The sequence below is a fragment of the Ochotona princeps genome, chromosome 25 (assembly GCF_030435755.1).
Source record: "Ochotona princeps isolate mOchPri1 chromosome 25, mOchPri1.hap1, whole genome shotgun sequence".
In the NCBI taxonomy this organism is placed as follows: Eukaryota; Metazoa; Chordata; class Mammalia; order Lagomorpha; family Ochotonidae; genus Ochotona; species Ochotona princeps.
In genome coordinates, this window is record NC_080856.1 from 33,769,712 (window position 1) to 33,784,529 (window position 14,818).

The 14,818-nt window shown below is 45.4% G+C and overlaps 2 protein-coding genes across 2 annotated transcripts in view; both read left to right on the plus strand.

Moving 5' to 3' along the window:
• Positions 1–14,818, plus strand: part of LOC131483360 (zinc finger protein 260-like) — an 88,722-nt gene that overhangs the window by 18,492 nt on the left and 55,412 nt on the right. Inside the window, exons 3-5 of the mRNA XM_058681294.1 lie at positions 440–566; positions 698–790; positions 1,388–1,448. Of these exons, the coding sequence (XP_058537277.1) occupies positions 440–566; positions 698–790; positions 1,388–1,448 (281 nt within the window). The remainder of the gene's footprint in view (positions 1–439; positions 567–697; positions 791–1,387; positions 1,449–14,818) is intronic.
• Positions 3,591–8,158, plus strand: LOC131483323 (zinc finger protein OZF-like). Its single transcript, XM_058681258.1, is given in 4 exon segments — positions 3,591–3,777; positions 6,430–7,504; positions 7,506–7,541; positions 7,999–8,158. Coding segments are annotated over 4 exon segments (1,458 nt in total).

The following is a 14,818-nucleotide window of genomic DNA, read 5'->3' on the forward strand; positions in this document are numbered from 1 at the left end:
ACCTGTGTGGGAGACCTGGAGGAGTTTCCTGGTTCCTGGCTTCAGATTGGTGCAGCACCAGCCATTTCGGCTCACTTGGGGAGTGAATCATCGGACGGAAGATCTTCCTCTCTGTGTCTCCTCCTCTCTATACATCTCACTTTGTAATAAAAATAAATAAATCTTTAAAAAAACAACAACAACAATGCCTTCAACAGTTCATTAGAATTAGAATCTTTAGAGAAAACAGCCTTTAAGAGAATCAAGAATATTCTGTTGTAATATTGGAATTGCAAAAGTAATACAACACAAGATATTTTCATTTAACTGTTACTCTGTGATGCTGTATAAATTATAAATTAAACTACTTCCATAGAAGTTGCAAATTAAATATACAGAAAATGCACTGTCAGTGTTTCTATTTAATGATCCAGAGCTGAGGAGACATGTGCTATTATAGGTGTTGGTGTCCTTTGAAGATGTGACTGTGGACTTTACCCGGGAAGAATGGCAGACAATGGACAATACTCAGCGGACTCTGTACAGGGAGGTGATGCTTGAGACCTATAACAATCTGCTGTCCTTGGGTGAGTGAAGTTCTGTCATGCCTTAAAGAACACTTCTGTATAGTTTGCTAATGAAAGAGAAGTTTATAAAGTGTAGTAGTTGGTAGGACTAATGGTGATTTTGGAAAATCTGCATCATTCTCCATTCACAGGGTACTGCATGACAAAGCCTGATGTGATCTTCAAGTTGGAGCAAGAATCAGCACCATGGACAGTGGAGAACTCTGTCAAGCAGAGACTTCCAGGTAGGTCAGCAGGGAAGTTGATACTTCTTTCAGTAAATGATGACCTGAATTATATTTGATTTTTACTTTGAGTTTTTTCCAGAAGAACAACTGGTGAAACACAGCATTCTATAGTCTCCATGTACAGGTTTCTTCTAGCAATTTGCCAGCCTGTCACCATAAATCTGGAAGTATATATGGGTCTTTTCACGATCCCAAACACTTGAATCACAGCTGCCACCTCCCAAGATACATTTTCAGGAGGTTGTATTTGAAGCAGAGTAGCCAGCAAAAGATGAATTAGAGCTAAGATAGGATGTAAGATACCCCAAACCTTATTTTGAATTTTTATACCATATTTTCTGTAATATCCCACTTTAAGTTAAATACACAATGTCACATAATTGAAATTTTCATTTTAAAAAATGGGTATTAAGTTAAGGCATTAATAGATGAGATGTAATGCCTATTTAATACTGCTCATAAATGTCCACATTTCACTAATATTAAAATGTGCTGTATCTAGATGACAGCAAATCTCATTGACTTCACGTTAGCATTTGAAAAGAAACATTTAGATGTGGTTCAGAGATATGGTTACTCTTTTCCTCATTTCAGATCCCCATGGAAAGAATGAGCTGCTTGGAGCTAATCAGAAAGACCAAGAAATAATCTTCAGGTAAGTTTTAATCACAAAAATTACATAATAACTGAAAAGAGAGCTGCATTGCCACAAAGATGCTTAGCATTAGCTTTGGCCATAATTGCAGCACAATATGAAAGGAAAATTATACAAAAATTAGACTTGAGAAATAGGGTTTCATTCTTTCTTTCTCCTTTTTTCTTTTTCATTTGCAGATAGTAGCTTTATTTGCAAAGTGACCAGGTGAATGTAGAAAGCAGAGAGAATCAAATAGCATTTCTTGGGAGAGAGCCAGGAGATGGTGTGCCTCTTGAATGAAGACTGCAAAATTTTTCAGAAGGGTATTAGATTTTTAAGTGTGCCCTGAAAATCCCTTGTCTGTACAGGAACCTGTGGATAAGACACTTCCCATTGTATTGGTTGTCTCTCAACCAGCAAGGAAATAGCTGCTACTACACTGCTTCAAACACCTGCCATTCTATGCCTGTTCAGCTGTCAGAGGTGGGAAGCCACATGAGTGACAAATTTGAAGAAACTGGCTTTTTCTGAACTCATGTATGAAGTGTAGAGGAGTCATCCACATAAGTCATTTGTAAAGATCAAACCTGAGGGCATGGCATGGTAGCCTAGTGGCTGGCTCTTGCTGTGCATGCACTGGGATCATATATGGACACCGGTTTGTGCCCTGGTAGCCCCACTTAACATCCAGCTCTCTGCACATTGCCGGAGTCCAGCTTAGCCACGTTCAGAATTTAAGAAGGGTGCTTGAAGTAGGCACAGAAAACAAATGGACCACTACAGTTTCAGGATCATAATGGACAAGGCAAGAGAGCTGTCCTCTTTTTTTATACAGAAGCCTTCACAATCTTTGGCACCTACTTTTCATACCTGGTCAAACGGGCATTCCTAAGGATAGTTCTGCCAATTGTTTCACGTTGAGGCAGGATCAGCCGCCCTAATCCTGTGGTCAGGGAGTTCTCAATAGATAGTACGTGTCAATCAGTAACACATTCCTATTACAATCCGGATTCTACAACTTACTCTTGAGTCAGTTAAGGGAGGAAGTGTATCACAGAAGGAGGGACTTAAAGATTAGTCAAAGAGGGAAAGAATAGATTTCCACTATACCTAGGGACTTAACATCCTTGATTAGCATATGGTCAATGTGGGAGGATAAGCCTAAGCATAGATTCCTGCTAGGTGTAGGGACTTAACATTCTTGAATTTCATATGATCACAGGGCCAGCTAAGGGAGTAGGAATAGTAAAAGGTCCCTTTGCTAAGATGTTATCACCAACATCATCTTCTTTTTTTTAAGATTTATTTATTTTTTAATACAAAGTCAGATATACAGAGAGGAGGAGAGACAGAGAGGAAGATCTTCCATCCGATGATTCACTCCCCAAGTGAACCGCAATGGCTGGTGCTGTGCCAATCCGAAGCCAGGAACCAGGAACCTCCTCCAGGTCTCCCACATGGTTGCAGAGTCCTCGACTGCTTTCCCAGGCCACAAACAGGGAGCTGGTCAGGAAGTAGAGCTGCTTGGATTAGAACCTGTGCCCATATGGGATTCCAGGGCATTCAGGGTGAGGACCTTAGCCGCTAGGCCACGCCGCTGGGCCCGCACCAACATCATCTTCTAAACTCACACTGATCATAAAAACAGCTCCACAGTGGCAGACAATGATGAATTATAGAAATCTCTGTGGGGTTGTCTGGTGTGTATGCAAAGGGAGGTGGAACTGCTTTTCAGGTGGTTGTAGAGATATCCGCTGGGCCTTGTCATGCAGTGGGGAATTCCCTGCGGCCTTGCCTGCAAATGGAAAAGTTCTCTTCACAGCTTCATGTCTGTTGCACCCACTGCATGGACCTCATCAGCCTGTGGCCTGGGAAAGCTATTGAGGACACCCCACGTGCTTATGACTATACACCTGCGTGGGAGACCCGGAAGAAGCTCCTCGTTCTTGCCTTTGAAGCAGCTCAGCTCTGGCAGTTGTGTATTTTTGGGAAGTGAATCAGCATATGGAAGATCTTCCTATGTGTCTCACATCCTCTGTGTATATCTGAATTTCCACTAAATATAAATGCATCTTAACAATAAAAACTCAAACCAAAGTGAATATTAGGTGGTGTCTGGACACTGATCCCTCCTCCAATGAGGATAAACCAATGTGAAGCATGAAGAAAGAGCCCAGAACTTTGGTCCCATGTCAGGTAGTTGGGATTCAGGATCTACTGAAGGAGTTTCAAGTCCTGCAGAAAATTCACCTCTTCCGTCAATCCTCCAACAGTTTTCTAAATATAAGGACCCAGAGACTTGCTTCTAAAATGAAAATTGACATGAGAGCAAAAGTGAAAATAGGCAGTTGGTGATTAAAGCCTCTAAATACCTAAAGTGTTATACTCCCTATCTCCACCTCCCATTCCCCCCAAATCACAGTCAGTCTGGAAGTTTAGCTGGAGCTGGACAGTGTCTGGAGATTAGGTTAGTGGGAGGGTGTGTTCATGTTTGTGCAGAGGCATGGGGTGCCAAGGGTCATTTCCACAGCTTTAGTACAAACCTTGTGGAGTTTTCTCTTTGCTACGTGCAGCCTCATAGCTTGTGTATAAGAGCCGGCAGTCTGTCTCAAGTACCATATTGTGCACCAAACCAAATGTTTGGAAACCTCAGTGATTCTTTTAACTTATATGGAGAAGTAGGAGTGTGAAATCAGGTAGAAGGATGGGATTCACAGGAATTGGGAGAAAACAGAGGAGTCGGTCCTTTTTCCAGTTCTGCATGCTGTTTTAGTAACCAAGGGTTGGAACAACAATCGAGAGTTACTAACTAGGTGTCCCTAATTTCAAGAAGCACACCACCACCTAATTTTCTCTAAAGGCGTGCTTTCCACTTCCCTTCTCTTCCCCTGCTTACATGACCACTTTTGCAATAAAACTTCTCTGTCTCCAAAAAGATAAATTAAAAAATGAATTTAAGATCCAGATCCTGAATGTAATCAATTGCTATTTAGTAGAAAACTATGTATTTTCTTTATTCTCCCATACACTTGCTGTTCCTGTGAGGACCCAAGCGAGATTTGAGTCCATGCTTAGGACCTTAGGTTCAGCCACTATGACCATGTGGTAAGCTAGGCCTGGGCCTGCCCGAGTACAAAGGGTTTCAGTGTTCCTGGTGAGTATATTGGGAGCAGATACACTGAAAACAAGGCAGGCCTAGGCTCCACCCACCTCCAACATCAAGAGGTGGGTGAGACTGGGGGAATGTGACTTCAAAAGTTTTTCATGGTTTGGGTTTCTGTGTATTGTGTGTGTGTGTGCATGTATTAGATCATTAAAGGGAAATTGTTGTGATCATTTCCAAATTTTCTATTTTTCCTTCCTGTTTTAGGTCAGGGTTAAATGATATTCAGAGAAGCTACACCAGGTCTCCCACCTATCCTAGTGCTTAAGGATGGGTACTAGAACCCTGATACCAAACCATGGTGTCAATGTGGCACACCCTCCATGGTTTCTGTCCAGGTGGTTCTGACATGATGTCCATCTCACTGATTCAAGCAAGAGGGAGCCCTTTCAATGTTCATTGGCTAACTTGGTTGACCTTAGAGAATCCATTCACCTAGACATTTGCTGTCATATTTGGCTGGGGTAGTTATCCAATCTTTCCTCTCCTGCTTTCTCTTGGATGGTCCAGATGTGCTTTCCAGGCCTCAGTGGGCTTCCATCTCCAGGTGGAGCGAGGCCAGTTGTCCAATACTCATTTTCAACTGAGGAGTACCAGTTCCTGTAAGACCTGAGTCAGTCAATCCTGCCCCAGTGGAGCCTCACCCTGAGCTCACTGAGCTAGTACCACCATGCAGGCATGTGAAGTATCCAAGCCAGGTGACCTGAGGCCTGCCACACCCTGTATACCCAGGACTTGTAGACCAAAGACCCATTGCACTGGCCAGCCAAGGACACAGGCCAAGCAACAGATACAACCCCTGGGGTTCATAAACTGGGTTCATCACACAGCTGTCCCCAAGGGCCCAGACAAGGCTACCAGGGCCCCACTGGATCTCCTGCACCCAGAGATCATGGGTCCCTCACCAACATCCCCCTGACTGCCAGGGCTTGCCTCAACTCATTTTCCACCAGCATGTGTTGCAGCCTGGCTCAGTCTAGTCTTCTCCAAATTCCACTTCATGTTGTTGTGTGCTGTGGCCTAACTAAGTACAATCCATCTGGAGGTTGAGCTGGAGCTAGGCAGTGGCTGGGGATTGTGCGGGTAGGTGAGTGTGTTCATATTTTTTCAGAGACATGAAGTACCTAAGGTCTTTTACACAGGTTCAGGACAAACCTTGTGGAGTCTTCTCTTTCCTAAGTCTACCATCATAGGTCCTGTATAAGAGTCAAAATTCTTTCTCAAGTCCCATATTGTGCACTGAATCAAATGTTACCAGGAAAGCTCAGTGAATCTTTCCTGTAACATACTATAGCAACCGAAAATGGAAACTAGTTGCAGACAAAACTTTTACTTGTTATTTGACCAGTTGAACTTGGAAAAGGGGAGGGGGAAAGCAACTCCCAGGAGGGGCTCAGATATCTAGTTCCTCTTAAAAGGAGAGAGGAAATGACATCAGTTTATTTTAAATCCTGTAATTCCACAGGAAGCCTGTTGAAATACCATTTGAAAAGAAACATGCTTCTAATGTCCCTGAGAACAACCTCGAGAGTGAAGAAAATCTCAGTCAGCTTGACAAGAAAAACATTTGTTGGCAGTCCTTTGAACACAATGGAAATGAGAAAACTTTCAGTGGGAAGAAGACAGTTCTTATGTGTGAGCAAGTTTCTCCCAAAGACCCATGTAGTCAGCAACCTGTCCGTGTGCGAGAAGCAATTCATGTTGGCTACTCTAAATCTTGCCTTACCAGCAAACAGAGAACTGACACAGGAGAAAATCTATATGTGTTCAAAGAATGTAAAGAAAACATGTACCAGAAGTCAGAACTCATTAGAGATCAGATCCTTCCAAGTGCAGAGAATCCATATGAATGCAATGAGCATGGAAAAACCTTTCACCAGCAATTTTCTCTCATTGCTCATCAGATAATCCACACCAGGGAGAAACCTTATGAATGTAGCGAGTGTGGGAAATGCTTTTCTCGTAAGCCCCAGCTCCTTGCACATCAGAGAATCCACACTGGAGAAAAACCTTATAAATGTGGTGTGTGTGGAAAAGCTTTTATTCATAAGTCACACCTCATTAGGCATGAGAAAATCCATACTGGAGAAAAACCTTATGAGTGTAGTGAGTGTGGAAAATGCTTTTCTGATAAGCCACACCTCATTAGACATCAGAGAATCCATACTGGGGAAAAACCTTATGAATGTAGTGTGTGTGGAAAAGTTTTTGTTCAGAAGTCACACCTCATTAGGCATCAGAGAATCCACACAGGGGAAAAACCTTATGAATGCAGTGAGTGTGGAAAAGCTTTTATTCGTAAGTCACACCTCATTAGTCATCAGAGGAAGCACACTGGAGAAAAACCTTATGAATGTAGTGAGTGTGGAAAAGCTTTTATTCGTACATCAAACCTCATTGCACATCAGAGAATCCACACAGGGAAAAAACCTTATGAGTGTAGTGAGTGTGGGAAATGCTTTTCCAATAAGCTATACCTCATTAGACATCAGAGAATCCATACTGGGGAAAAATCTTATGAATGTAGTGAGTGTGGAAAAGCTTTTGTTCATAAGTCACACCTCATTAGGCATCAGAGAATCCACACAGGGGAAAAAGCTTATGAATGTAGTGAGTGTGGAAAAGCTTTTTCTCGTAAGACAAACCTCATTGCACATCAGAGAAAGCACACAGGTGAAAAAACTTATGAACGTAGTGAGTGTGGAAAAGGCTTTTCTCATAAGACAAACCTCATTGCACATCAGAGAAAGCACACAGGTGAAAAAGCTTATGAATGTAGTGAGTGTGGAAAAGCTTTTAGTCGTAAGTCAAACCTCATTGCACATCAGAGAATCCACACTGGGGACAAACCTTATGAATGTAGTGAGTGTGGAAAAGATTTTATTCGTAAGTCACACCTCATTAGTCATCAGGAAGCACACAGGGGAAAAACCTTATGAATGTAGTGAGTGTGGAAAAACATTTCCTGATAAGTCAAGCATTAGATCACATCAGAGAGTCCACACTGGTTAAAAACCTTACAAATGGACCCAGCAGTGTGGCCTAGTGGCTAAAGTCCTCGCCTTGAAAGTGCCGGGATCCCATATGGGCGCTGGTTCTAATCCCGGCAGCTCCACTTCCCATCCAGCTCTCTGCTTGTCGCCTGGGAAAACAGTCGAGGACGGGCCAAAACTTTGGGACCCTGTACCCGCGAGGGAGACCTGGAAGAGGTTCCTGGTTCCTGGCATAAGAGGCGCGCACCGGCCCATTGTGGCTCACTTGATGAGTGAAACATCGGATGGAAGATCTTCCTCTCTGTCTCTCTCCTCCTCTCTGTATATCCGGCTTTCCAATAATAATAAAATCTTAAAAAAAAAAAAAAAAAGCTGTCTGCCTTTATTAAAAAATAAGACTTACAAATAACAGTGAGTGTGGAAAAGCTTTTACCAAAACGTCGGGTTTCATTTATCATCAGAGAATCCACACTTGGAAAAAACTTTATGAATGTAGAGAGTGTGGAAAAGGTTTTGTTTATAAGTCACACCTCATGAGACATCAGAGAAAGCACACAAGTGAAAAGACTTAAGAATGTTGTGAGTGTTAAAAAGGTTTTCCTTTTAAGCTGCACCTCCTTAGATATCAGAGAATCCACATTGGAGAAAAAGCTTATGAATGTAGTGCCTGTGGAAAAGGCTTTTCTTGTAAGCCATACCTTTTTAGACATCAGAGAAAGCACAGGTGAAAAGCCTTACGAATGTAGTCAGTGTGGAAAAGGCTTTCCTTTTAAGCCACACTTCATTAGACATCAGAGAATCTACTGGGGGAAAACCATATGAATGTAGTGACTGGAAAAGCTTTTACTCAACACTTGGCATGGGTTGGGGGCAGACCCGGTTGAATCAGCTCATGTCATCCAATGGCAAATCCAAGCACCAGAACAGGGTGTGGGTTGAGCCGGGTTTGGTTGCCCAAACCAGTGCACACTATGGAATGTCACTGTGAAGTTGCCTGTACTGGATGTGACCGCAGCAACCAACTAGCATGTGTGAGAACCAGGAATGGAGAGAACAGAGCCAGGAGGGGGAATATTGGGGGAGGGTAGGATTCCCTTGTTGGATAGCTACTCTCACTGGAGAGCATGAACTGGGATGGGGGCTTTTTTGGAATTTCAAAATTCCACATTTTGTGACAAAATTATATTGGAATCACAAATATCAAGAACACCTGGAGAAGCCTGAGGGAGGTGTGACAGGTGGGCTAGAAGCAAAGGCTTTGCTGGCTATGAAGACATGTGTTTGCTGCAGCAACAAAAGCAGGAATGCAGATGTGCTGTGTACCAAGGGGGAGTGAAGCTAGCCCTGAGGAGCAAGATGGAGGGCAGGGGCGGCAGGGTCCTTGGCAGAGCCAGTCTAGAGCTGACAGCCTCCTGCAGTGCTATAGCCCACTCTTTGTACACCCACTGTAAACATGGCAGCCTCCTGTGGCTGTCCAACTCACCTGGTTCCTACAGCTATATAACCCACTCTTCCCAGAAAAAACCCATCTAACTCTCATGTCAAGGTCACTCTATTAAGGAAGATCAGCTGACCCAACTCAGTTGGTCTGTTTACCTGCCTCCTTCAAAAATGTTGCAGTTTAGCAAACTGCTTAGTGTCACAAGGTCACAGATAGAAGGGGCCATACCCTGGACTGTACTTCATCAAGAGAGGATGGGGTGCTCAGCCAGGTGGCCTAGCAGCTAAAGTCTTCACCTTGAAGATGCCAGGATCCAATATGAGCACTGGTTCTAATCCCAGCAGTCCTGCTTCCCATCCAACTCCCTGCTTGTGGTCTGAGAAAACCTTGGGACCTTTCACCCATGTGGGAGATCAGGAGGAAGTTCCTGGCTCCTGGCTTTGGAACGGAGCAGCACAAGCCTTTATGGTCACCTGGGGAGTGAATCATTAGACGGAGGATCTTCCTCGCTGCCTCTCCTACCCTCTATCTATCTGAATTTGTGATGTAAACAAAATAAACTAAAAAAAAAAAAAAAAAAAGATACTCGGGCTGCAGACATCCACTCTTCCCTGGCTTCTCTGTCCATATTTCATTACTGTTAAGCCTCACCTCTCCCGGAACTCTGGAAAGTACACACATCAGAAATACAAAGCATCTTAGAATTAACATCATTTCTGGGCCCTGGCCACATGGTCTAGCAGCTAAAGTCCTTGCATTCAATGCACCAGGATCCCATATGGGCGCCGATTCTAACCCCAGAAGCTCCACTTCCCAACCAGCTCCCTGCTTGTAGCCTGGGAAAGCAGTCAAGGACGGCCCAAAGCTTTGGGACCCTGCACCCGTGTGGGAGACCTGGAAGAGGTTCCTGGTTCCCAGCTTCAGATCGGCACAGCACTGGCCATTGCGGCTCACTTGGGGAATGAATCATTGGATGGAAGATCTTCCTCTCTGTCTCCTCCTCTCTGTATATCTGGCTTTGTAATAAAAAAAAATTAAAATAAATATTAAAAAAAAAAAAAAACACTTTTCCTGTCCTACCTAAACTCTGAATATTGTGTTAGTAATGCACACATAGAGGTGCCACGTTCAGGGACTACTTGGATACCCGAGATCAAGCAAGTACTGGGGAGACCAAGAGTCAGAGTACTAGAGCAGTGGAAGCACATGACCAAGGGAGCGAGCCCCTTGTGACCATTGTGAGGATTTCTGATGGGAGTGGTTACATAAAATATAATACCACCCGCTCTCAGGTTCCAGATAGGTGAACATCACAGGTAGGCAGGAGGAAACACCTACGTGGTGGGATGGGATGTGGCTTCCAAGCTGGTCACCCTGACTGCCTGCCTAGCCCACAACATTGGGAGAAATAAGCCACACATTCTAGCCTTTTATTTCTGTGCAAGTTAGCAGACATTAATGCCAATTGAGAATAAGTTTCTTTCTCTCTGCCCTTGGGGTGACTCATCTGAACCCCTCCCTGAGACGGTGCTTAACAGAAACTATCTCCACCATTTTCTCAGGGGTTTCTTCCTTTGGAGTCCCTCCTGCTGCTAGGGCAGGCCACCTTCCTTCTGCTTCTTAAGTAAACCCTGTTTTGCAAACTGGAACTGTCTACATGAACACTTTTTCATGAGGCAGGAAATAGGTTGTTGCAGTGTTTCATGTTGATTTCCCACCACAGTAGCCTGCTTTGCCCTTCAGCAGTGGGAAGGCTATGGGGGCGGGCAGACTAGAGTTGAGTGTTGGGCCAAAAGCTTCTGGCCCTGGAGGAGCTTCCAGGCAGGCCAGGGATGTGGGAGATGATAATGAAGGGTCAGGTGCTGTGACAGGTTGGGCATGTTGTGGGGCAGGGGACTCAAGGTGTGCAGGCTGGGACTGCAGGTTCACTGGCTAAAGGGGCCCTCCCCTAGAGCTGCTGGAAAGCACACTGTCTGCTGAGGGAGTGAGATCACTGGCTGAGCCCGACTGGCTGTTGAGCAATAGACAGTAGATGGTGTGGCAGTGCTCATAGGCCAGAGGAACACTGGTGCCAGCTATCTGAGCCTGGCCCTGGATTGGCAAGTGGGGCAATGGAAGGTGTTTTGTTAAAGATGCACTTTTGCTTCACCCCCTCCTCCCCTGCCCACCACGTTATTCAATCTGGCCCTGAAATGGAGGACTACATTGCTGTAAGAGCAGGAACAGGGGCCAGGATGACTTGGTTATGAAGCAGATGGCAGGCAAAGAAGGGGCACACAGTGCACTGGCTTGTCTGGCTTTGCCCTGGAATAGCAGCCAGTGGATTACTTTAGGCTCTGGGCTTACCTCCGTGACTCATTGTCTCTGAAACACATGGTGTCCGTATTGGCGGCACATGGGGATACCAACCAAACAGCATGTGGGGTTGAGCGGCCTGCCAGCTAGGGCTGAGTGATTAACTGGCCTAGGCAGCTGGGGCGATGTGGCCCTCGAGCAGATGGAGTGCATGCTCAGGGTCAGGAATGCTGTCTGAACAGGCCTGGCCCTAGATCACTGGGAAGGGGCAATGGTAAGGGAGGGTTAGAGGCCCATGGTGAACCAGTTTAGCCCACTTGCCCCTGGAGTGGCTTACAGGCTAACTCCAAAGAGGGGGTTGGGTCACGGGGGGGCAGAGTTGTTAGTAGAGTGGACATTTGGCAGCCAGGGGACACAGGAGATGCCAGCATAACTGGCCAGTCCTTGCACTGGTGGTCTATGAGCTTCTTGGCAGGGCAAGCCCCACATGCTGCTTGGTCTATGAGCAGCCTTTTGGGGTGCCAGGTGGCTAGAAGTGCCCAGCTGATTCTACAGCATCAAGTGGGACAGGTGTGCTGATGTCTTGGGCAGAGTGTGCCTGGGCCTGGAGCAGCGAGAAGCCTAAAGGTGCAGGGGTCATCAACCTAGCCCCTTGTGGCTTTGGAACAAGTGGCAGGCAAGCTAAGGGAGCATGGGCACAGTCCAACTTGGCCTGTTCCTGAAGTGGAGATCCTTGGGGGTACTGGAGGTACAGGGTGAGCAGTGAGCACTTACTGATTCTACCCACCCTCAAGATACCTGTGGTGTGGAGGGTCAGGTGGACTTGAGGTATTGAGTCTGGTCAAGCAGTCCTGTCCCTGCAGCAGGGCACAAGGCAGGAGTGCTGGGGCAGTGTAGGTGCTGGGTGAAAGTGTCTGGCACTGGAATGCAGGCAGAGTGTGGTGCATGAGGGCTGGGGCCATGTAAGCTGGTCCATGCAGTCAGGCTCCACTGTGGAGCAGTGGTCATCTTGACAGGTGGTAGAGAGGGGAGACATGGGATGCAGAGGCATCCCAGCTGGCCTGGGAGTGTCTGGCAGGCAAGAGGTTGTCTGAGTGAAGAAGCTGGTGGCCTAGCTTGCCTGGCTATAGAGCTGCAGACCAGGTGGACTTGCTACAGGCACATTGAGGATGAGGGATTAGAGGGAACACAGCCTAAGCAGCTTACCCCTGGAGCATCAGGCAATTTGGTGGCGTGTACCTGCTGTGGGGCCAGTTGCTGTTACCAAGCCGACATAGCCATAGAGCAGCCTGTGGCATAACAGGGTGCGTTGAGAAGTGGTGCTGGGGATGCCAACAAAGCTGTCTTGGCCTTGTAGCAGGCAAGGGTGGCTGTAAACACATGGACCACTGGCTGCGACCATGCGACCATGTGGCCCTGGTTCAGTGGGCTTGTAGGAGGTGGCATACTAGAAGTTACTGTGCAACAGTACAACCCAGCTGGCTTTGGAAGGGCTGGCATGCAGGTTAGGATGGTTAGGCATGTGGGTACAACCTCTATGAGCCTGGATTGGCATGTGGGGTGGGTGGACTTGAAGTGAAGGGCCAGGCAGCTGAGCAGGCTTGCACATGTAGTGACTGGTGTTGCTACTGGCTGTTGGACTCACTGGCACCTTCCAGTGGACGTCAGCTACCAGGACAGTGGCACTGGCAGAGATAGCCATGCACCAAAAAGGGGCAGAGGCTATGGTGAGGAAATCATTCATTTAACTGCTGCTGACAACTACATTTAGAAAGTAACTGATTATAACCCTCTTAATAAATAGTGATGTTGTTGTCTGTCACATGATCTCTTCAAATGAAACTTGCTTATTTTGTAGGTTTGATTCTAAGCAAAGTGGTGTCCCTTTCTAGAATCACAATGTATTTTCTCAAGGGTCCTATTTGGTAGCAACAGAAACCTTTTCAAAAATGATATCTGTGCTCACGTTGTATCATTTCTCATGGAGTCCACATCCAGAACAGGGTGTCTGAGCTTCTAATTCCATCAGTGTCAGGGATCTCCTGGATTCCCCTCCTCTCTGCCCCTTGCCTTTCACTTGACTGGCCATCATTGGACCACTGCCTTGCTTGTTCAGCATCAGTGGTAAGATGTGGGCAGGACAGTGTCTGGTCCAATGACCCAGCTGGGTGCTGACTGATTCCACAGCAGTGCTGTTAGCTAATACTGGGTTCTGTCAGAGCCACAGGCATACTTATAGTTGGAGTTGAGAATGAGCCCAGCCATTCAGTCAGCACTGAAAATAACACAATTGTGTTTCTGATTGGTTTATTGGACTTTATATAGAGACTCATCATACTTGACTAAAAGTGTACCTGCCAATAAACCTTTCAAAATTTACATTGAATAGGTGTATATATTATTCAGTCATTTGAAATTATTTAAATGCATATTTTATGCATGTACACATTTTTGTTTCACATGATTCCAACATCACAGTGATTTAAAAATACATCAAAGTGCATGACAAAATGGTTATCTTTAATAAAGCTTTACTTACCTGCTATTTAAAACTCAGATTTCAGAGATAATGAGAGACAGAGAGGAAGATCTTCCATCTGGTGGTTCAACCCCCAAGTGGCAGCATCGACTCACATGAGACGACCCCAAGCTAGGAGCCAGGATTCTTCATCAGGTTTCCCATATGTGTGCATGATCCCAAGCTTTAAGCCATCTTCTACTGCATTCCCAGGCCACAAGCAGGAAGCTGGTAGGGAAGTGGAGCAGCTGGGGCATGAACTATTAAGCTACCACACCTTGTCCGCAAATGACTCTTATAGATCCTAATTCCAAAATTCATCTGATTACAGAAGATAAATAAAGTGCCAGAATTTGAATTTCTGAGTGCTTATCAAGAATGCCATGAAGGCTCAAATTATCTGCTTGAAACAGATTCTGTTTACATAATACAATAATACAAAATAGGACCCTGCACACACATGGATTCCTGGATGAGGTGCCTGGCTTCACATCAACTCAGTTCTGGCTGTTATGTCCACTTGTGAATGGAACCAGCAGATTCAGGATATTTCTCTCTCTCTCTCTCTTCTTCTTTATGTAAATCTGTCCTTCAAATAAATAAATAAATAAATAAATAAATAAATAAAATTAGTAAAAGTTATTAAGAAAGAAATGCCATGTAAGTAATCAATGTCAAGGATATAAATGTGCCAGGATCCCATACGAGCACCAGTTTTAACCCCTATGGGGAGCGGGATGCTGAAGCCACTCCCCAGAATAGAAAATTCTGAATAGGAGGGACCTTCGCAAGATGGCGGCTGGCCCAGACTAGGAGGCGGGGCTGGTCTCACCAGCAGGTAAACAGGAAGTCACAGGGATAGGCTAATGACCTCGCTGTGATTACTGGCCTATCACGTAGCACCAAGTGGACCCATGGGGAGAAGTGATTGGTGGAGAACGATGTAAAAGTAGCCAGTGAAAGCCAGATGAATGGCTA